Consider the following 24,709-nt stretch of genomic DNA (forward strand, 5'->3'; position numbering starts at 1 on the left):
ATATAATCTATGATGGTCTAACTTCTCACGCCAAGTAGCAAATGCATTTGTATCAGTAAACTTCTAGTTTACTTTAACATGAGTTTCAATTGTACTAAATTGTAACAAATTGATAATTTTACTATAATTTCTTTTACTTTGTATCCATATATAAGTATTATTGTGACATTTACTACTGGAAATGTCTAAATCAATGTGAAGTTTATAATGTCACTAAGTCAATAAATATAATTTCCAAATAATTATATGCAATATTCGCTTTAGGGAATATGCCAAAATCTTCAAATGTAGGGCATTTGGTCTAGTGGTATGATTTTCGCTTCGGATGAGAGAAGTTCCAAGTTCGATTCAAAATACTTTTAAAACCTTTTTAATAAGACTTTTGCATAATCAATTAACTACCAATAATAACTGTCTATGCCATGTATAGAAACAAGCTTATACTAAATATATCAATAAATGTCACATCTCAAACACAAAAATATAACATAATGAAACCTAGCAATTTTTTTTCATAACCATCACCATAAATATGCATGAAATTTAATTCAAAATTCAACCATTCAATCTGATAGAACTTTTCATTTACAGTTGCTCATGTTATTTCTCTAAATAATTAACAAATGGAATAATATAAAATGTATGAACTAGTACCTTTAACAATTCTTTGAACTAAATCAAATCTGAATAACCATAAAATTCATTGGTTTGTTAACATAAATTTGCATACTAGATATGTTTCAATCAACTATATTATTTAATTATAAAACCTACTATAAAAATATAAATAAATCAGTTAATATCAATTTTCATGAACAAATGAGATGCGTGAAACAATATGTAACACATGTAATCAAAACTTAAAAAGAATACCATATCAAAATATTTAAATCATATATCAAGTTGATTTAATATTTAAAGATGTACATTTTTTTGTTTCTACATTGAGTCTTGACGATAAAAAGTAATCAAATTAAACTTCAGTAGTAGACTTTGAATCCAATCAAAATCTATTAATAGCAAACTTTGAAAGTGGATCTTATTTTTCAAGTGTACAATAGATACATAACCAATGAATCTTCATAAATAAATTGTCTCATTTCTTAAAAAGTTACTGAAAATTCTTGTTCTTTTCTTACTTTCTTCATTTTTCCACTTCTGGTGGTGAGAAAATTTATTACGACAATCTCCCATGACTATTATTATAGTCCAATTTACTACATCCATGTTAAAGATTATGTATTTCGAATTTATTACATATTGTTACATTCTCTTTAGGGAATGGTTAGGTTTCGTAGTTAAAAACTTTTTTTCAATCATAAGTAAATTTTTTTCATGATATTGCTACCATAGGAGCACATTTGAATCATGAAAAGTTGAATAAGTTCTCTATTGCAAGGTTTTCATCAGTAATATTTTTCCACGTAATTTTAATTGAGAACTTATTCTGAATACTGTAAAGTTATACTCACAAATTTAAAAAATTTTCAACTTCAAGTGCATCCAACCATAAAGAGTTTTAGATAGATTTACCATATTCTATTGCTCGTAAGTAGATCTTTCATAGTAAAAAATTTCGCTTTCAACCCTTTAACGGGGATAATGACAAAAGAAGATAACAAAGATAGTCACGATTAATTCAATTTATAACAAGAGTAATAAATATAAAGCACTAACCCAATCCTTTTTTGATTCATATGAAATATAATTTTTTTTTCTCCATTCACGATCTCAATATGATATTCATTATAATGAATGTCTTTTAAAACTAATGCATTAACCATCACAAATTTTGTGTTTTTTAGATATTTATATATTAGCTCTGGAACTTTCAATTAATTGTGTACTATCAAATATTGAAATAATTTTTGTTTGTTTTAGTACCAAATTAGATAAATATTTTCTATCTGTAATGATAGAATTCATTAGTATATTCTCATATCATTCCTCAAAGAATATTAACAAAAACAAAATATTTGGGCATACGCCACATATGTGGCCAATAATCTTTCATATCACATTGATAACATAGGTTATCTTTACCCTTTAAAGAGTTATCTTGAGAACTCTCATTGTTCTTTTATTTATTATTATGTTCTCACTTTTAGTGGTCTATGATTATATCTTTTATTTTTTTTATGTTTGTATTAACTTCAAGGAATGCAACAAATCTAATAAAACAGACTTCTAAACGCGTTATTGATTTTTTATTTCATAATCACATCGCAAAACACTCAAGAATTTCAAATCAAAATATATCTACTCATGTTGTCATGATTAATCTCCAATTATAATAAGCATGATATAATAAATAAATAATAGTAAAATATACTTAAGATTCTTTAACATCATTGTTATCACATTGGCTATTATCATGAGCACTATTACAAGTAGTAAAACAACTTTGTTTTCGTAATAACATTTATAATCTAATAAAAAATAATTTAATAAACAAAATCATAATTTTCGTGTACAATGCTTGAAAGTTATTCGATACACATTGTACCAAATTTCAATACCACATATATGTTATAAAATCTTATAATACTCTAATCAAATATTTATAAATTTAATTTAAAAGATATAATACAATAATTTCAAGTATATTTAATAACAATAATTTAATCATAAAAAACTTTAATCATCCAAATATCATATATATTATAATTTAATAAAAAAATCTTAGTTTAAAAGAAACCTTAAAGTAATAATATTTTTTATAAAATAATATTACCAAAAATCAATCAACAAAGGAGAAAAACATACCACATAAGAATTATATAAATTTACTTGTATAATGATTACTCATAATACGCAAAGCCTCAATTGAAAACTGAAATAATAATTACTCTAGAAGGCAATCGACAACTGCTTGAGTAGCAAATTTGAGTAACCGACTATTGCATTGGTTGTTACATAAAAGGGGAAAGGCTTGGTGAAAGGGAAAAATTTTTGTGACTTATGGAGAAAAACAATTAAAAGAGAATTATTCTAAAATAAGTAGACAAAGAGTAAAGAATAAAAAAAATATAAAGAGCAATAGAGAATATATTTTATTGATCAATAGAGATATTTACAGAACTTTCTTAAAGTTTTTATTTATAAGCATAAGATGTATAAATGAAGTAGAGAACTACTTTTAATGACTATTAAAATTTAAAATACATCAAGACCTTTCTTGATCTTGATGGATATTCAATTAATAATATATTCATAACAAATAAGAATTAATAAGTTTTTTTTATTAAATTGAAAGGTGAAATAAATTATAATGCAAAGCCAATTACTAGTTCCCAAGCATTTAATACAGATTTAATACAGGCGATGAGAATTTATTTTTGGTGGCTGATTTAATAGAAGCAAATTACAGAATATGGAAGACTGAGCTTATTACCAGATTGTTTCCCCCTGAGATTGCCACGGCCATCTGTTGTATTCCACTATCTGAATATGTTGACGATGATGTGCCAGTTTGGAAAGGAGAACATACATGACTTTACACAGTCAGGAGTGGCTATCAAATGTTAACCTATGCCTCTGATTATACAGACTCTACCCAAGGTAATATTGACTTTTACAAAAAAATTTGGTCTCTCCAAATCACTCCCAAAAATAAGATAGCAAATTGGAGAATAATACACAATTTTATTCCTACAGCATCTATACTTTACAATAGAAGACTTGCTATTTCCCCTATGTGTCCCCGCTGTAATATTGAAGCTGAGACTCCGCTACATATAAGCACACGGTGTGGCCCTGCACAGGAAGTTTGGAGACAGGTTAATCTTGAATGGACTCTATCTGGTAACCATGAGGACTACTGGAGCTGGTTTACTCACCTAATGAGATCGAGTGACACCACGCCTGTTTTACCATCGCCATTACAATTTGGGGTTTGTGGTATGCTCGTAATAGACATGTCATGGAAGGGAAACAACAACATGCACTAGAAATTAGTGCCAAAGTTATCAGCCTTGTTCGTGAACTCAAGGAGTTCAGAGCGAAATTACCCGAGGCAAGGATAACGATGAAGCAAAGCTGGACCCCCCCGACGGATCCGATGCTCAAGCTTAACTTTGATACTGCTTTTCATGCCCAAAGCCGACAGTCTTCTTCTGGTTTTGTTGTTAGGAACGCCCAAGGCCAGGTTTTGGGAAGTGGTATGGTACGGAACAATTTTGTCTCTGATCCTTTCATGGCTGAAATGCTTGCTTGCCTCGGATGGTCTGCGATTTGCCACTGACATGGGTTTCAAGAATTTAGTGGTTGAAGGGGACTCAAGATCTACTATTGTGCGTATTACTGAGATGGGTAGGGATAGATCTGCAATTGGGGTTTATGTTGAAGAAATTAAGCAAAGAGCTAGAATGTTTGATAAAATAATTTTCAGATCTATTGATAGGAACGCGAATCGGGTGGCCCATATTCTAGCTAAAGCAAGATCTACTTTCAATGAAGACCGATTTTGGGTAGAGGATGTACCTGATATGGCTGTGTTGGTGGTGAAGGCTGACTGCCCGATCCCAGTTGCGCCGGATTAAGGTTTTTCCGTCCTCAGCTAGGGCTCCTTCATGCTTCAATTTGGAGCTTCCTTACACTCTTTTGTATTTAGTTTTGAAACCCTGGTTTTTGCCTTTTCTTTTCTTTATCTCCTATCCCAGGAAACCGAGGCTAATGGGTATCTTTATTTATTGCGCACCGTTTTGTTTAGCTTCTTTAATAACTGTGCCTCGGTATTATTCAAAACAATTATTCTATTTAAATTAAAACAAAGTAATATTACTTTCTTAAAAGAATAGTTTTAAGTGATTTTATAATAAAAAACTCAAACTTATAATAATATAATGAAAGAAGTATAATTCTATCACAAATAAAAAAAATCATCACATAAAATTTATAAAACATATTTTATATAATTATAAACAATATTAGATTATAAAACACATGAATGAAAATAGGATTATGTAGTATATATTTATAAAAAGTTTAATATTTAATTGAATGGTAAAATAAAAATGTTTAGAGTGGGATTTAAAATTTGAATTATTGTGCCTGAAATAAATTAATTAGGAAATATCAAAGGAAAATAATCAGCTTGGTTTTTGCCCCACACAATGCACCGCAGCAACTCTTCTCCCCATCTTATCTTATCTTTTCTAGAGAAACCCTAATTCACCTCTGCCTTTCTTACCTACTTAACCCAATAAAATGGTAGAATTCTGAAGGGAAAGAAAAACTTCACCTTAAACAGAAAAAAAGAATCCTTCCTTCAACTCTAAAATATTTACTTTTTCCATATCTCCAAGGAAGCCCCAATTAAAATTTCACAGTTTTTTTTTTTGGGGGGGGGCTTTGGGGCTGTAAACTATTTTACTGAACTGCTATTCGTGATGATGGAAAATTCAAGTTTCCCAGAAAGTAATACAGTCGGCGACAACGTCAGCTTAGAGAATGAAGAGGAAGCTAAGGTGAAAAATGAAGAGAGTGAAGGGAATTTTTCAGGGAACCGTTGGCCAAGGCAGGAGACTTTAGCTTTGTTAAAGATAAGGTCTGAAATGGACGTTGCTTTTAGAGACTCTGGTGTCAAGGCTCCTCTCTGGGAAGAAGTTTCCAGGTTTCCTTCCTTTCCTTTTCTTCTCAACCATGTTTGATTATTTTTGAAGTAGGAAAATGTTGGGTCCTCCACTGAAAAAGTGGGGAAATTTTGGGTTTTTGCTTAGCTTGGGATATTGATTTCCTTCTAGTTCAATTATACTGTAAATGCAGTAAAAACGTTTTATGGGTAAAAAACAAGTCTTTTTTTAAAAACTACTTTGTTTCCATTACACTCTCGAAGTTCAGTAATCTTAACAATCTTTTAAATTTTTTTACTTTTATTACATTATTGTCAAGTTAAAGTAATTGATTTCGAGGTGCAATAATGGGATTCCTTTATCAGGAAATTGGCTGAGCTCGGGTACAATAGAAGTGCCAAAAAATGTAAAGAGAAATTTGAGAATGTTTACAAATACCATAGGAGAACCAAAGAAGGTCGGTCTGGAAAATCAAACGGCAAGAATTATAGGTTTTTTGAGCAATTAGAAGCATTGGATCATCATCCTTCCTTGGTTCCACCTGCCAGTGGAGATATTAACACTTCAGTAGAGCCTTTGAATGTTATCCATGATGCTATTCCATTTTCTGTCCGAAACCCAGCTTCGAATTTCAATGAAACTTCTACCTCAACGACTTCTTCGTCTAGTAAGGAATCGGATGGGACAAGAAAGAAAAAGAGGAAACTGACAGACTTTTTCGAGAGATTGATGAGGGAAATGATGGAGAAGCAAGAGAATTTGCAGAAGAAGTTTATAGAGGCAATAGAGAAGTCTGAGCAAGATAGGATGTCTAGAGAGGAAGCATGGAAGGTACAAGAATTGGCTCGACTTAAGAGGGAACGCGAGCTATTGGTGCAAGAGAGATCGATTGCAGCTGCTAAAGATGCTGCTGTGCTGGCATTTCTACAGAAGTTTTCGGATCAAACGACCTCAGTGCAATTGCCTGATATCTCATTCCCAGTTGAGAAAGTTGTTGATAGGCAAGAAAATAGCAATGGTAGTGAGAGTTATATGCACCTAAGTCCCTCTCGTTGGCCTAAAGATGAAGTGGAGGCTTTGATAAGACTGAGGACTAATCTTGATATGCAGTATCAAGACGCTGGACCTAAAGGCCCTCTGTGGGAGGAGATATCAACAGCCATGAAAAAGCTTGGCTACGATCGAAGCGCTAAGAGGTGTAAAGAGAAATGGGAGAATATGAATAAGTACTTCAAAAGAGTGAAAGAAAGCAATAAGAAGCGGCCTGAGGATTCCAAGACGTGTCCTTACTTTCACCAGCTAGATGCTCTATACAAAGAAAAAACTAAAACGATTGATGGCTCTGGTTATGAGTTAAAGCCTGAAGAACTTTTGATGCACATGATGGGTGCCCAAGAAGAACGGCTGCATCAAGAATCAGCAACAGAGGATGTTGAAAGCGAGAATGTTAATCAAAATCGGGAAGAAAACAGAAACGCTGAAGGAGATGCCTATCAAATTGTAGCTAATGACCCTTCTCCAATGCCAATTATTGGTTGATTAAGACAAATAGTGACTTACTTTTGTCTGTTTAAATTTTGTTTAAGTGGGTCAGAGTCAATAGTGTAGTGTCTGTACAATAGTTGCGTGGAAAGCAGATTTGAGTTATGAAAAGTTCCTTTTGATACAACATGGAGATGGAGGCAACCGAGTAAATGGTTCCTTTCCTTAAATGTATATGTTCTTCATCATTTGTTCTGAATAAGCATGTGAGGCAAAGTGAAGAGTGGAATAAGACGAGTTTGTGTATTTCAAGTAAACATTTTTCTTTTCTTTAGTGGGAAGTGGTTTGGTTTGCTTGTGTTTTTTATGAATGACTGTTGTAGACCTGCATCAGCAGCGTTCAACAATGCTACAATGTAAAAAGGTTTGCACATTTTGATAATGTCGTAAACACAGCACTCGTGCACCTGCAATAGGATAACCTTTACACACTCTCAATCTTTGCTGCTATGTTCTTCTCTAGGTTATCATTATTATGTACACTATTTCCTTTTGGATTCATCACTTTCGCTTTCACTTTTTCTAGGCTTCTTTTAATATCATATGCAATTCTTCAAACAGGATTTGAGATTGAGAGGTTTCACTTGATTCATTAATCCCAGCATTTATAATATTTTCTCTTATTTAGTTGAGAATATTAAAAGTAACGTGGCTTGGGTCATTTACTTTTCGATTATATAGACACTTGTAGGCAATCCCACAATCAAATCAACTTTTCCTTGTTATATAATTTCCAAATTCAAAAATCCTACATCAAGTGAACGAGACAAGCTGCTTGTTGATTTTATATGCATGCATGCATTACAAAATTAAATTACATCTTAAATACTTTCGTTCTATGAAAATTGAGTAAAATTTAGGTAAAAGTACTATGAAAGCTCTTAGGAGTTGAATTACATTTTACTATATTTATTAAAAAATAAGCAAATTATATAGATCAAAGAGTAAATTGATTCTTTTGTTGAAATTCATTTATTTTTATTATTAAAAACTGATCTCTGTACATCAGTATAAGATATACATAGCATGCCATGTGCCCCTGTATGATTATTCCATCAGCCATAACAATTTTTAACCATATAAATAAATGAAAATTTTAACAAAAAAGATTAATTTACTTTTTGATCTAATATACAAAAATTAATTTCTCCAGTTTTTGAATTAAGGGGACGAAATGTAATTTAATTCCTAATATAGGGAATTCCATAGTACTTTCCCTGTAAGAATCATTATCAAGATCTCTAATCACCTTATATTTCATATTGAAGTTATACAATCTATGTTCCCTTGTTAAAAAAAGAAAAAGAAAATACAAGGCCCATTGTCAATTGTGAGACCAAAAACTAAAACTTTGGAAGAACCAACTCGTGTAATCAGTACTGCTTATAAATAGATAGATATTATTCTCTCTGTGTAGCTTAAATTTGAAGGAGCACTAATCACCTCAGGCTAAAGCATTACATAATGATTTGTATGCCGCAACACAGGTCTTAAATTTCTCTTCAGCCATTGCCTGCATAAATGCATCAATATCATGCGACTATTTTGTAGAAAGAATAGGAGAAATAAATCACAGAAGAAAAAATAGATGTAGCAATGGATCAGCAAGCTAAATGAAGCGAATAAGCATTGTTTTCGAAAAGGATCTTTCCTCTGCCCTACTACCCCTCTCGAATTCCCCAATAAACGAACGCACAAATGAAAATATATGAATTTTGTTTCAACCAACAGCCAAAATCATGAAGGGCCTAGAAATGTTTGGAGAATATTCATAAAACTACAACCCACTATTCAATAATTATATATAAATAATATTGGAAAAGTCTAACTAACCTGTGAAGGACTTTGATTTTTATCAGGATGCCACTTTAAAGCTGATAAGCGGAAGCTGCAAAATGATTTTAATAATTTTAGAATACATGCCATTAAAAAAAAGGGAGAAAAGGAAAAACTAAAATTTATGAAATCTTTAAGTCAGGCCTCTCAAAATTAAAGTTGAATGAAAACACTCAAAGTACTTACGCCTTTTTAACATCTTCGAGCTTTAAGTGGCCAGTTGGAGGCAGACCAAGGATTGCTCTATCAGAACATGATCCTACAGCATATGACTCATCCACAGATTCACTTTCACTAGAAGGCTCCCACTCTTCTGTTCTTTGATTGGTCCAGTCTGATTTTTCTCTCCACTCAAATCCAGATTCTGAACTTCGGAAAGTAAAATTCCCACTAAAAGACCAAGTATAGCATTTCTTCCCAAACACAGTTTGAAACATTGTCTCTGGATGATCAAAGTCATCAGAGAAAATTTTTCTAAACCTTCCTGTGTGTGAAAAAAGGACACATGAGGTACAACTTTGTATAGCAAGCACTTGTAACACGTTAGCACCTATTTGAATGTGGATTTGGTTTTTACCTTGGAAACAAGATAAGCTAGACGTTAATCTATTACCACGTAACAGAAACATTAAAGGTACAACTTTGTCTTTCAACAAAAATATCATAATAAGATCAAATAACAACAGGGGTTACACTTAAATTAAAATGGTGAATTTTACTACGGATGATATCTTGGTATTATTGTCTCAAACAACTGGTTGATATCTCTGTTGCGAGATGGCCATTCATGCATGTGTCGGGCTAACAGATCAAGCAGCTCCGGGGACAACTATAGTGTGAGTCATTTGGCTGACTGGCCAAATACAAGAAGAATGACAGACTGCCAGTTGGCAAACTATCTAGCAGAAAACCATTGGCGGATTGTCCAAATATGAACAAGACTTGCAGACACACAAAACGCGAGTTGTCTTGCTGATTGGCACACTCTAAGCTATTGAAGGGCAAGCCATCAAGGCGTTAACCAACCATGCCAAGTTGAGTTGCGGTAGACTGCCCCGATGTTTTTGATACACGTTGGCAAGTTGCTAACTTGTTTAGAAAAGTTGATAGCTTATTTTATTTATCTTAAATTTGATAGGATAATTTTAGCGGTGCTGATTGGACAAAAATCAGCCAATGAGTAATTTCAAGTTCCTAGGCTTGCCAACTTGTCAATATTTTTCCTGTATAAGGCTACACTTTGTATGTAAATCATGTACAAAAATTAGAAAATATAGCAAGTCACATTTGATTGTTAAATTTGGTCTGTCTATCCTTTATTCCTTACAAAAAAAAATCAACAATTGGTATCTAGAGCCAATCATCTTGGAGGGTCATTTTTCTTTGTTGTTACCATTAAAATGTCTTCAGCTAGTTTTACACCCCCTCCACCACCAATTTTTAACGATGAAAACTACCATATTTTTGTAGTTAAGATGAAGACTTACCTACAAGCTTACGACTTATGGGAGGTGAATGCAGATGTCAAGCCACCACCGTTGAAAGCCAATCCGACAATAACACAAATCAAACAGCATAGTGATGATTGTGCTAAAAAGTTCAAGGCGAAATCATGTCTTCAGAATGATGTTTATGGTATGATCTTCACTAGGATCATGGCCTACGAAACTCCAAAGCAAGCTTAAGACAAGCTAAAGGAAGAGTTTCAATATACAGAGAAGACAAGGCACCAACAACTTATCAACTTGAGAAGGGATTTTGAGAACTTGAAAATAAAGGAGTCTGAGACTATCAAACAATATTCCGACAGAATCATTGTTGTTGTAAACAACATCAGATTACTTGGAGATTAATTTGCTGATAGTAGGGTAGTCGAGAAAGTCATCACAACTCTTCTAGAGAGGTATGAGTAAAAAATATCCTCTCTTGAAGACTCGAGAGACCTATCTATGATCTCTCTATCAGAGTTGATAAATGCCCTGTATGCTGAAGAACAGAGGAGATCAGCAAGGCAGGAGGAGCATACTGAGGGAGCCTCTCAAGCAAGAAATAGGGAAGGCTCGAGCTCATCAAATTACAAAAGAAAAAGAAAGGCTGGACAGACAAGAAAGAAAAACCAATGAGAGATGGTTGAAAAAGAAGTATCCGCTATGCTCTCACTGCAAAAAGACCACTCATTTGGAGAAATACTACTAGTTCAAACCAGACATATAGTGCAGAGCTTGCAAGCAGCTTGGTCACATGGAGAAGGTATCAAGAACAAAGTATGGACACAAAAATCGCAGCAACACAATGTTCAGGCTCAAACTGCTGATGGGAACCATGCTAAAGAGGAGCAAGTGCTCACAACTTCATGTTTTACATCAAGAAGTAGAGTCGCAAAGGGTCGGTTGATTGATAGTGGTTATACCAACCATATGACCTCAGATGAAAGCATCTTCAGAAAGATTGACAAAAGCTGCATTTCAAAAGTGAGGATCGAAAATGGTGAACTCATTCAAGCTAGGGCCAAAGGTGATGTGTTGATCAACACGCCATCAAGTACTAAAGTAAATAAAAATGTTCTTTTAGTGCCTGAGATAGATCATAATCTCCTTAGCATTGGTTAATTGCTTGAGAAGAAATATTCTGTTATCTTTAAAGATAGTGACTGCACTATATTTGATTCATTGAGACAAGAAATTGTGACAGTTTCAATGTTAGATAGAAGCTTTGTGTTGGATTGGAATTTGGCAACCTTGAATGTCTATACCAATTTAGTTGATGAAACAAATCTTTGGTACACAAGATTGGGACATTTGAACTATAAGTCCCCTCAAATGTGCAAATCAAATTTAGTTGAGAATATGACTAGAATTGGATATCAAAATTGACGTTTGCGAAGTCTGTCAACTTGGGAAGCAGGCGAGGCTTCCATTTTCAGCTAATAAAGCTTGGTGTGCCAATGGAAAACTAAATTTGGTCTATTCTGATGCATGCAGACTCATGAAGACACCTTCTTTGAATGGAAGTTAATACTTCATTCTGTTTATTGATGATTGCACAAGGTATTGTTGGATTTATTTTTTGAAACAAAAATCTGATGTAACTGAAGTTTTCTATAAGTTGTACAGGTTGAAAGATAGAACACAAGATGAAGATGATAAAATCTGATAATGGAACCGAGTATAGTCAAACAAGTTTGAAAGCTATTTTGAAGAAGCCGAGATTCATCACCAGCTCACTACCATTTGCAACACACAGCAAAATAAAGCATGTGAGAAAAAACAGGACTGTGATGGACGTGACATGACGTCTGTTGTTTGAAAGCAAGCTGCAAAATGAATTTTGGGCTGAGGCAATAAACACTTCAGTCTATCTGTTGAATAGATTGCCAACCAAGGTTGTGAAGGAGAAGACTCCATTTGAAGCTTGGTTCGGGTACAAACCTTCAATCTCTCACTTAAAAGGATTTGGTTGTATCTTTTTTGTTTATGTTCCATGGGTGAAAAGAAGCTAACTCGAAAGAAGATCGCGGCCTAGGATATTCGTTGGATACAACAGCAATAAAAAGGGTACAGGATCTATGACCCTTTTTGCAAGAAAATTATGGTGAGTAGGGATGTGTTTGACAAAGAGCAAACATAAAGATGGGATGTTACTGAAACTGAGATGTTCGATCAAGAAGAGCTTGAACAAGGGTTACAGCTTGCAAATGAACAATTTGAAGAAGACTTTGATGACATACTAGTAAAGGGCATGCAACCAATTGCTGAAATCTATCAGAGGGCTGATGTAGCAGTTCTTGAACCATCGAGCTTCGAAGAAGTTGCAGCACTAGAAGGCTAGATGGATGCAATGAGAGCTGAGCATGATTCGCAAGAACAAGACATAAGAGCTAGTTGATAGGTGTAATACCCAAAAATTTTTACAGTAAAATATTATCTTTGATATAATAAAATAAGGAAATAAAGAGACAAAAAGGGAAAATTTTGGAGTTATGTCAATATTGGGAAGTATATTATGACATATTAGTTCAAGAAAAGATTAAATCGCAAAAGTGAGAAAAGTTTTGTTGCCGAATAGTAAATACTGAAAAATTGAGGGCTTAAAGTGTAAATATGAAAAAGTTGAAAGATCAGTGGTGTAAATATTTTAAGGGTGGAATGATCTAGAAACCAAGGAAAATGGATGGATTAGAACCAAATTGAAAAAGGTGAAAAATTTTGAGGAACTAAATCACAATTTTACCAAATTAAGTGATCACTCAAGGATGAAATTTTAAAAGATCATAAAAGGCAAAATAGTCAATTAGAAGAGAGAAATCTAGAAGATAATGATGATGTTGGAGATATTTTATTATTTTATTATTATTTTATTTAGTATATATATAAGAAAAGGAAGATGAAGATGCATGGAACCCACCATTTTTCCATGCACCAACGTGAGAAAAAGAGAAAAAAAAAAATTTGCTTTCTTTACAATTTGGTCCTTCCACCAAAAATTCACCATTTTCATCTAGAAATCAAAAGAATTTCCATAGCCACCAAGAGAGAAAATTTATAAGGAGACTATTGGGAGCTAGAATATCAAGTTAGATTCAACAAATAAAGGATGCAGGAGAGAGAAAATCAAGTTAAAGATTGAAATCAATAGAGCAAGGTAAGAACATTAAGATTTCAATATATTTTTGAGTTTGATATTATTGAAAACGTAGGGAATTGATGTTAATGTAGGGTTTTATTATATAAGGTTCTATGTTCTTGATATGTTAGTGAAGGGAAACAAGAGGAATTGATAGAAAATATTGTAGAGAAAGGAAAAGAGGGTGTTATAAATTTGATTATTAACATCTTGCACTAAAACAGTTTTGGACAGCTGTAGTAGGTTAACTTTGAAAAATCACCATAAATTTTGGAAATTGAATTAGAAAATGAATAAGATATGAAATGAAAGTTTAATAAGTCTATTTTTACATAAAAGAAACAGAGCAAGTAAAAGAGTTATATATTTTGATATATTTGAATTTTAGTGAGACAGGGTTGGATTGATTTTGGAATCCCCTGTTCTAACTTTGATAAATCATTATAAATTGTAAAAAAAATTGTAATTTGTAATTTATATGATTAAATTCCTTAATGAGTCTAGTTTCAAGAGAAATAAATGACACTACCATGAGAATTTTGTACTAAGAGATATTTGATTTTTAGTGAAGAGAGGTCAGAAACGATAGACAGTAAAACAATGGAATCTTTAAAGAAAAAACTGTACCAATTGGCAAAACTAAAAATTCTGAAAATTTTATGGTAAAAAAATATATAAGTCTAATTTCAGGTAAAATTAATGGCGCATAATTTAGAGTTCTGTAGCTCCAGATAAAAATAATTTAGTAATACTGACTCGGATAGACAACTTTGAATATACTTAAGGGTGAATAATGAAACTTTAGAAAATGTTATTTCTAAAAGTGTTAAAGTACATTAAGGATGCGCAATGGAGTGGAGGAGAAGGAAAAATATATGTAAATATTCTGATAATATGAGTTCATTTTAAAAATAGCTAATTTACATGTTTTAGGTTCAGGGACTAAATTGAATAAAAGTAAAATTTTTAGGGTAATTTTGTAAATGGAAAAAATGACGAAATTTCAAGAATTGAATAATTTTATTGTCTAAATTAATAAATCAAATGAAATTATTAATTTAGATCAAGATCGCGTGGAAAGTCGAGGGAAATGAAAAAATTTTAAAATGCCCCTGTATCATGGTATTTCTGCAATTTAGCTTAGTAAGTTTGTATTACTGTAATTCAAATCTAATTATTATTAATTATTGTGTTTTAATTGAAATACATGGTAATTAAATGGAAATTGCTAGTGATATGATTTGAATTGTGAGCATGAGAAATTGTGAACTGAATGAAATGAAAATGAAGCATTGAATTGCATGGGTATGTATCTGGTCTAGTAGGCCCTATTTATTATGAATATAATATTTTAAGGATATATTGTGAAGAATTATAAAAGCATGTTAAAAAAAATTGAAAGTTTTAATTTAGATGAAATTTTATAACTCGGTTAAATACGCTTACAAGAGTATGTGTTCTAGTAATGCCTCATGCCCTATTCCGGCGTCGAATACGGGTAAGGGGTGTTACAATAGGTCATCATATAAAAGGGTTATTGGTGTTAAATGGGTGTTCAGAACTAAGCTCAAGGCTGATTGTTAAAGGTTTTAGTCAGCAATTTAGTGTCGATTACTTGGAGACCTTTGCTCCAGTAGCAAGACTGGATACGATTGGAGTGTTGTTAGCTTTGGTGGCTTAAATGGGCTGGAAGATCCATCAGCTAGATGTCAAGTCAATTTTTTTAAATGTCAAGTCAGTTCTCTTCAAAGGATGTGAAGAGGTGTATAGGCTTAAGAAAGCCTTATATGGGCTAAAACAGACTCCAAGAGTTTGGTATGCAAGAATTGATGATTACTTACAAAATTTAGGGTTTGAGAAAAGCCTCAATGAGCCAACTCTTTATGTGAAGAAGGTTGAAAGGTCACAACATTAATAGTTTCTTTGTAATCGGGAGCTGTGATGATTTGGTGAAGGAATTCAAACTACAGATGGAGAAGATGTTTGAGATGTCAGACCTTGGGATATTTCCTAGGCATGAAAGTGCAACAAGTTCAGTAAAGGATATTTATCAGTCAGCAAAGCTTTGCCTTAAAGATCTTTGAAAGTTTTTGCATGGAAAGGTGCAAATAAGCAAGCACGCCTGTAGCACTTGGAGAAAAGCTTAACAACAATGAAGATTTTGAGAAGGTCGACAAGAAGAATTACAGAAGTCTCATTGGTTGCTTGTATTTAACAACAACACGAACTGATATTATGTATGCAGTAAGTTTGTTATCGAGGTTTATGCACTGCTACAATATACCACATTTTAATATTGCTAAGAGGGTGCTAAGATATATCAAAAGAATCGCCAACTTTGGTGTTTGGTTCATGAAGGTTGATGTATTAAAGCTTGTTGGCTACAGTGACAGTGATTGCGCAGGATCAGTGGATGTGCGAAGCACCTTTAGATACCTCTTCTCACTTGGTTCTGGCGTGTTCTCCTAGAGTTCCAAAAAGCAGTCAACCAAGCAATTTGGTTGAGAAAACATATAAGTGACTTGAATCTTGAATAAGATGAAACGACATAGATTTTGTGTGATAATCAATTCGCTGTTGCAATTGTGAAGAACCCTGTCTTCCATGGAAAAACAAAACATTTCAAGATCAAGTATCATTTTGTGAGGGAAGTCGAACAAAGCAAGAAAGTGACTCTAGTTCAATGCAGCACAAAGAGTCAGCTGGCGGATATTCTGACCAAGCCTCTTGGAAAAGCAAGGCTTGAGAAGAATGATAGTCTGTCAATTGGCAAACTATCTAGCGGACAACCATTGGCGGACTATCTGGCGGATTGGCCAAATATGAACAAGACTCACGAACACACAAGACGCAAGTTGTCTTGCTGATTGGCATACTCTAAGATATTGAAGGGCGAACCATCAAGGTGTTAACCGACTATGCCAAGTTGAGTTGCTGCAGAGTGTCCTGATGTTTTTGATACATGTTAGCAAGTTTCCAACTTGTTTAGAAAAGTTGTTAACTTATTTTGTTTATCTTAAATTTGATAGGATAATTTTAACGGTGCTAATTGGACAGAAATCAACCAATGAGGAATTTCAAGTTCTCATGCTTGCCAACTTGTCAGTATTTTTCCTATATAAGGCTACACTTTGTATGTAAATCATGTAAAAAAATTAGAAAATATAGCAAGTCACATTTGATTGCTAAATTTGGTCTGTCTTTCCTTTCTTCCTTACAAAAAAAAAAATCAACAGACTTCTGATTTTATGTGGGTTATTGCCCCTTATATTCTTATGCATTTGATAGATAAATATGATCTTTGCAAATAAGAATGGAAAATAACAGTTAGCTTTTGATACCAAGACCCTAATAACAGAATTCAATAACTTTTTCTATATCATGATGAGGTCCAACATTCTACTGAACAAGAAAAAGTTTTGACTGATGGGCATTTCACTAATGATATCAGGATGCTACTTTCAAAGAACCAGCTGTAATTTGAAGACCTAAATTCAAATTCCTTGCCATCCTTTGTCCTATTAAATTGTGTCAGAAAGAAACGATGGAATTCAGTTACTTGTGATCATATTAGTTGTCCGGGACTCTGTGTTAAGTACTCATTATTATGAAATAATACATAGATGAATAAAACATAAGATTTTACAGACAACACCAGATATAATATGCATAACTTTAAAAGCTATTTTATGAAAACATAAAGGGTGGCAACTATAGCAAGAATTTTTAAAATGAGAACCAAAATGGTCTTAGCCATTAAATCAAAATAAGTGGTTCTAAGCCTTAGATTTTGTATTTATCTTACCTTATTAAAATAAAACTAACAACGCCCAATCTTTCCCTTCTTTTTTTTCTTTTCATCGTGTAATTGAAGTATCAGGGTGAAAAAATTTTGGACAATTTTTACTTTCAGATTTAATTTCTTCTTTTTTTTTAGAAAAAAAAAGTGGAATGGAAATTAAAATATTAGAGGGTTATTAAGATTAATCAATTTGGGTATTAGGCATTTGTTTTTTCTTAGATTGAAAAAATTGGCCAACTATTTCATTCTAAAAGAATTGTGATTTTTTCTTGGTTAAATACCTAAAATTTGATTAATCTTAATAACCCTAATATATTGCTTTCCATTCCAATTTTTTCCTAACAAAAAGAAAGAAATTAAATTTGAAAGTAAAGATTATCCAAATTTTTTCTCCTAAGACTTCTACACGGTTAAAAAAAAAGAACGGAAAGATCTGAGTGTTGCTGGGTTTAAAATATGCGCAGTTCAGCTGTGAAAACAGTGCATAAAAGAGGCTTTGAAAAAATCACTTAAAGAGACAAAAATATGACAGTAATAAAAATGGAAGTGGAAGCTCATGTTTACTTTTTTTATGGTTAGATTTCCTAGTATGTTGGCCAGAAAACCTCGACTGCCACTTCTTAACAGAGCCATCTGAATCCCAACCTTCTGTCCTATCAAATTTCCATATTGGATCATCATCCTAGAAACAAGCAAAGGCATGCATTACTTTATATTGTAATTTCAGGAACTAATGAAATGTGTAAGCTCAGTCTCTCGTATAATGTAATGGAGAAGCAGGATAAAGGTATTCATCCCATACACTTGAGATTACTGATTAAATAAATGAAAATTAGGGTTAACAGAATGAGATCAAACCTGTCATTAGCCATTTCTGAAAGGCTGTGACCTCACTCTTTCAATGGCCTAACTAAAACCATAGGCTTCTTCTATAATCAGAGCCTATTTGGATATTCTATAGGAACGTAGTATGAAACAATAAAACTATAATTTTAGATTACATTTGAATTACAGCAATGCAAATAACGAACAAATTAAAATTAATTCCAAGGCATGCACTTATTTTGACGACCAAGAAAAATTCCAGCTTGGCTTGCTATTAGTCGATTACAACTTCTTCTGTAATGTAAACATGAGTGAAAATGCCAAAACAAGAAATGTGGTTTATGAGCCAACTATAGATGTAGGTTGGTCGCCTTCATACTTTTGCTTAGAAGAACAGTATCCAATATTAGCTCCACTGAAAAGAATAATTCAGATGTACTATCCTAGATAAAATGATTTGCCTAAAGAGGGAAAAATGTTAGGGAAACTTATAGCAGGCACAAGAAGTAAATCAATTAGTAAAAATTAGCATAAATAGAATATTTATTGAATAAGGAATCTTCTTTAAAGAATCCCAATATATTAGCAGTATGCCTATGAATTAGGAGTCTTCCCTATTTTACTAGTTTCCTTACTTATCATATTTTACTAGTTTACAAGTCTGTAAATCTCTATTTAAGAGAGCTATTTTCCTATTAATAAGATAAGCAGAATTTATACTTAACCTATGAGATTTGGATCTCTGTCTAACGAGTTCTAAGGTATCAACTCCCTTCGACAAGTTGAACTCTATACAGGATAGGTCGCTCAAAAAACAAGAAAAATGAAGATAATCCCTCTTCTCAACGTGACTTAGTTGTAAACCGTTCGGTGACTCAATCCATATCTAGGAAACATAACACAAAATCCACTAAAATCCATAAAACCTGCAGATTTAGTACAAAACTGGAGTTTATCCAAGGTCCTTTACATAATCAACATACTTTTAGGACCTAGAACCCATTTCATTTGTTAACCAACATGTCAAAACATTTACAATTGGGTCAACTTGTAGTCTGTTTACTTACAGAACACTCAAAGAGTTGTAGTACTTTTAGCATAAGCAGAATTAAACCATATCGATTGGACTCTTGCAATAGAAACTCCAAAGCATCGGGCAGAATGTTGGTCAATTGTTTTCAAAATAATGTAAAAAATCCTTGGTAAATCAGAATAAACAAATAAAACCATATAAAATGATAAATCTGAACTTTTTACCAAAATTACAGTGAATATAAAATAAACAACGGAACCACACCTTCAATAAGATAAGGGTTCAGAAACAATCAAGAGTCCAGAAAAGTTTACCTGAAATGAAATAGTTGAGGCATCGCTATTGAAGAGAAGGTTTCTCAAAGCTCTTTTTGTTTCAGCTCACTTTTGACGCATTGCATATCTTACGTAACTCTGCATACAATATTTGAAATGCCAGAGAAGTTCTATTTTTGAAAAACAAATAAAGAAAGTAAACTGACAGAAGAAGACAAAATGTTCATACGAAGCAACTTAGGAAGAATGAAATTAACAAATAGCAATATCTTAACCTATTAGTAGATAATGTCCATCACACGATCAATGTAAACATTCAAAGTACTCATGGTGACCTGAGGTGCATTAGGTTTCTATTTGCACTAAATGAAGATAGGAACATTCCCAGCCTAAGCAGAACAAGCATAAACCTAGAAATCCAATGACTATAGCTCAGCTATTAGACTTGAACTTGAATTTAGTCTACTAAAAGTTATCATAAAATTGCCTATCTTCCTTTTTACTATTTTATTTTGGTTAAGGGAGATTCGAAAACTGCTCTTAGCACACCGAAATCATGCACCGACTGAGCCCAGCCAAGAACAATATCAATACTAAGACACACCTATCTCATGCAATAGGATCAAGAAAATTAAGAGATACACGCACAAACAATTCCACAAGTATTAAGGCCCCAAAGCTGCATACCTTAGTTGGTTGTCGAGTGCTTCTTTCATCCTGCAAAAATAGCTTTAATTGCCAAACATTCTTGTATAAGAAAAGACATACAGACTTTGTCCTAATTCCTAAACCAAAATTTTAATACGCCTATAGCTCAATTCTAAGCCGTTCTTGGTACAGAGAGGGAAAGATGTAGAAATAATTGTTCACACAGAAGACAACTTACTTTGATCAAACATAGGGCCAGACAATATGGGGAATAAGGTTGAACATTACAAACAGTAAGCATAAAGAGTATACGGTATCTAGTTAACAATAAAGCGATTTGCTCCATTGGCAGAACAGATCAATCAAAAATCACAAAGCAGAGATTTTTAACATAAACCAATCATGAAAACATTGAAACCCGTTTTTTTTCCTTCTTAATTCTTATACAAATTCATGAACTTGCAATTGGGAATATCCTATTCAAAGCTATTCAATTAAAATAAAATCCGAACCCTCCCCCCAAACTCACCCATAGAATTCAACGTATAAAAAAAACTTATAAACCAAGGAAAACGGAAAAGACTGACAAAATTCCATTTGCTCTTCCATTTTTCACAGGTAAAACGGGTGGAATGGAATGAAACGGCATGGGTTGTAGCAACAGTAGCCGTTTGTTTTGCAGGTAAGAAAGCTGGAACCAAGGAACTCTTGAGTAGAAAGAGGTTACGCCATCTAGAGAATTGCATAATTGAAGAAACCAAAACCAAACCACCTGCCTTAAGAAAGCTCTGGGTTTTGTTCTTGGTGGTAAATAGATTTGGTTTTAACTTATTTACAAATGACAACAACAAGATGGTTTCACGGGGTCGAGAACATAGCCTATATGGTCTCTTCGTCTTCCCTTCTCTTCGGTCTCCTTTTCTATTTTGGTTCGATCCCCTTCTCTTCGGTGTATCTCAGTTGCTTGTTCAACACATAGAATAGAAAGTTATGAGTAGAAACTGTAGAAACGTGCTCTCTATTTCAAGATCAAATTTCTTCGGTTAAATGGAAAGTGATTCCAAATTTAATTGCTGAGCTTTAAAAAATTTCGATTCATTTATTAATATTTTCTATTTTCTTATATCAATAATTCTAAATGAGATTATTTCTTTTTAAAATAAATTATTAAATAACAAATACTTGTGTAGATTCTAAAGAATAAGTTCTATCAACACAATAGAGGTTTTAGCCTCAACATCAATAAGCTATTATGATAATTTGACAATTTATTTTATCACAACTCAAACATGACATATTTGGAATAATTGCAAGCCCTTAATACGATAAAGAAATTAGCCCCGGATGGTCTAAAGTGACGAGCAAAAATCGGTAAAAGAGTCGAGCATTCACCAAACTAGAGACATCAACAAAACTATCCCTAAAATCATTTGTAAAATTAAGGTTATATGCATAAGCAATACTAAAAAATGTGCTATAAAAATAGGCAAAAACTTTTAAAATTGAAAATTTATTAAACAATAGAAAAAAAAACATATAAAACTTAAGATAACACTAGTTCAAATCGACTTGTGAAATCATTTGTTATTTTGAAATACTTTCAAAATAGAAACAAATTAAGAAACTGACGAAGAGCCACCAACTTTCCAAGAAAAATTGCTGGTGGGCGGTGTAGTTTTAGCAAACAGTAGACACTGTTATCTATCCATCACAACTTGTGAAGATAACAAAGATACTCACAAAATGAATTTGCAAATTGAAAAAGAAGAAGACATGTGGAGTGAATGAGTAAGAGCAAGAAACGATTGGTGGGAGGGAAAAAATGCAGGCGATAACTAACCTGGAAGCTAGCACCTTGCTAGGCAAAACAAAAAATAACCAAACGACTTGAAGGAAACAATGAAAATTTTAATTATCACAATTTTTTCAAAATGAGATTATTTTTTAAATAGATGAATACCCAATTAATGATTCATAATTTGGGTTTGATTTACTCTCTAATGATTCAAAATTTATTTATTTATTTTACTAAAAGAGCTACTAACTATGATGCGGGAGGATAGGAATGACCACATTATAGCTCGAGAAATTGTGCTATAAACTTTCCTATTTGGTTTTTTACTCTGTCGCCAAATTTTTTTAAATGCAAATTACTATTAATGCTAATAGTGTAATATTAATATTAGACATATGTCAATCAACTCATGTTGTTGTTTGATAGATTAAATTAAAAATGCAAAGATGAATATAAAATTGCCTAAATGGATAGACTTTTTTTTTAAATGAACTCGTAAAGATTAAATTTTCAATACATGATAAATGCCATTGAAAAAGCGAATTGATATGAATTTTATATTAATTCACCTTTATTTTCAATAATAATTTTTTAATTTATATATTTATCATAATACAAAATTATTATTCTAATAATTAAATATCTATATTAGTTTGTTATTATTTTCTAAATATTAGCATTGTTGAAATGTTATAAAATTTAAATGCTATATACAACTAAATTTGTATATCATTAAAAATTTGTCTCATTTGTATAAAAAATATTTAAAAATTTGTTTCATTTTTATGAAATTATTTTAATAAATTATTAATTTTAATATGTATTGATAACATATTATAATTTCATTTATTTAAATTAATATTGTAAAAACTTAAAATTTTAATTATTTAACATTCTAAAAAATCAACATATTATTAAATAATAGATTAAAAATACTTATTGTTAATAATTATTGTAAATATATGAAAATTATAAGTTAAGCTATAATATGTTAAATTATTTATTACTCTTTACTAAAATTATTTATAAGATTTTGTTGAGAAAAAAAATACTTGAGTCCAATTTATAATTAATATTTAACAATATTGCAAGATAAAAGTAGAAATATATGAAAATAAATGGAAACTTACCATAAACATTTCATTTCACCTTTCTACCTGACTGATGTGTTGGCTATAGAACTGCTCATAGATGATTTCGTTTAACACCCTTTTTTGGTGGGCAAGTCGGTTCTTCAAGATCAATCGCTACACCCGTCTTCCTGCACATCTCTGTAATTAAGTGCAAATATGGGAATCCTCGTGTGTGCCCTCCGACACATTGCCGCATGTTTGCAAGGATCTTGTCTCCCACGTTGATCTACCAACCCTGCAAGATAGCATATAATAAAAAAGCACAATCATGGGTAACTTCTGTGACGTGCTGAGTAGGGAACAATTTTGCGCTAATAAAATACATCCACATTTTGGCCTCTGGGGTCATAATTGATTGTTCGAACCTTAACGGTTCTTTGGTTACAGTCCGAAGGACCCATGTACCTCTGCCTTTGATTAAAAAGTTTATTATTTCATCGTATTCCACCTCACTATTTTGTAAATTTTCGTAAAATTTTGGGGTATCGTGAGAAGTCCTATGAAATGCCTCTGTTGCAACAGAGGAGGCATCTTTGAAAGTGCCTCGCACAAAGACTTTGTTGCCTTGTCCCTCTAGGAAATTCGCATAAAATTCTTGTACAATCTATATCACAGTCTATTTTAGAGGTTGTTGGAAAAATTGGGACCACCTTAATGGATTGACCCTGGTTATGATCGGATTGTGAAATAATTGCATGGAAAGATTGAATCCACGCTCAAGAATTAGTGGTTTGTCCATAAAATTATCGGCTCGGGTGACATGACGTCAAATGTAGTAGTTATTTTAGGTCATTTTTGCACTTGATGAGCTTGTTTTCTAACACTTTTATAATTAACTATTACATTTTTTATATTAGTAGGTTAGGAATTAAATATTAATAAAATAAGTGTTTTTACGTATTTTTGCTATTTTGATAACCCGTAAGGCTGACTTGGGCCTCATGAGTGACTAATGAGCTAATTAAGTGTGTAGGATGCCAATTTAGGTCCATTAATACAAAAGATGATGATCGAACTGTGAGACAAGGGAGCCCAGTAGGCTAACGAAGTTGCCAAGGCCAGAAATACACTTAACGTCGTGATGATGAGCTTCCTCTCGTCACGATGATGCAGTGAATATAGAAGGGCATTCACGATGGTGGCGTTGTGACGAGGAGCCTTCCCATGTCACGAAGATGTGACGATGGTAGGCCAAAATATGGTTGATTCTTTGGACGACACTTTTGGGAAATTTCTTCATTTAGACCCTATCATTTATCAGAACATTGTATTAATTGGTATATCAGTGTATCTTTGGTTGAATGGTCACTAAGTAGCCTGTTGCCTATATAAGCAACCTTAGGGTCACAAAAATTGTGTGCAAACTTAGACAAATAATTTTTCTTATTCAGTTTTCTTTATATTTTTTTCATGTTTGTTTAGTCAAGACTTTTTTATTTTGATGTGAAGACAATTGTAAGCGGAGATTGCTCTGACCCCGCGCTTCAATATATATTCATGAGCTTTCTCCTATCTATTATTCTTTTATTTATATTTTCATTAACCTTACCAATTAGCGTTTGTATGAATAATTGAATAGATTATTGCGTTTATTTCATATATTGCATGTTTCAGTTAATAAACT

At 32.5% G+C, this 24,709-nt stretch overlaps 2 protein-coding genes across 4 annotated transcripts; one reads left to right on the plus strand and one right to left on the minus strand.

Moving 5' to 3' along the window:
* Positions 1-4,688: 4,688 nt before the first annotated feature.
* On the plus strand, positions 4,689-7,422 carry LOC107945472 (trihelix transcription factor DF1). Its single transcript, XM_016879493.2, has 2 exons — positions 4,689-5,614; positions 5,939-7,422. Exons 1-2 carry the CDS (start codon positions 5,391-5,393, stop codon positions 7,110-7,112), a joined length of 1,398 nt encoding a protein of 465 aa, XP_016734982.1. The 5' UTR covers positions 4,689-5,390; the 3' UTR covers positions 7,113-7,422.
* A 928-nt stretch (positions 7,423-8,350) lies between these two features.
* LOC107945471 (uncharacterized) lies at positions 8,351-21,214 on the minus strand. 3 transcript variants are annotated; one of them, XM_041107927.1, is made up of 5 exons: positions 19,269-19,539; positions 17,941-18,058; positions 9,138-9,435; positions 8,949-9,003; positions 8,351-8,628 (listed from the first exon to the last, which is right to left on the minus strand). In XM_041107927.1, exons 1-5 carry the CDS (start codon positions 19,299-19,301, stop codon positions 8,560-8,562), a joined length of 573 nt encoding a protein of 190 aa, XP_040963861.1. In that variant the 5' UTR covers positions 19,302-19,539; the 3' UTR covers positions 8,351-8,559. The 3 variants fall into 3 exon arrangements, 2 of the variants coding, with proteins under 2 accessions (XP_040963861.1, XP_016734978.1); XR_005922122.1 differs by lacking the exons at positions 8,351-8,628; positions 8,949-9,003; positions 9,138-9,435; positions 19,269-19,539 and adding exons at positions 16,889-17,092; positions 19,549-19,647; positions 20,197-21,214; XM_016879489.2 differs by lacking the exons at positions 17,941-18,058; positions 19,269-19,539 and having other exon boundaries at positions 9,138-11,087.
* Positions 21,215-24,709: the final 3,495 nt, after the last annotated feature.

The sequence above is a fragment of the Gossypium hirsutum genome, chromosome D12 (assembly GCF_007990345.1).
Source record: "Gossypium hirsutum isolate 1008001.06 chromosome D12, Gossypium_hirsutum_v2.1, whole genome shotgun sequence".
In the NCBI taxonomy this organism is placed as follows: domain Eukaryota; kingdom Viridiplantae; phylum Streptophyta; class Magnoliopsida; order Malvales; family Malvaceae; genus Gossypium; species Gossypium hirsutum.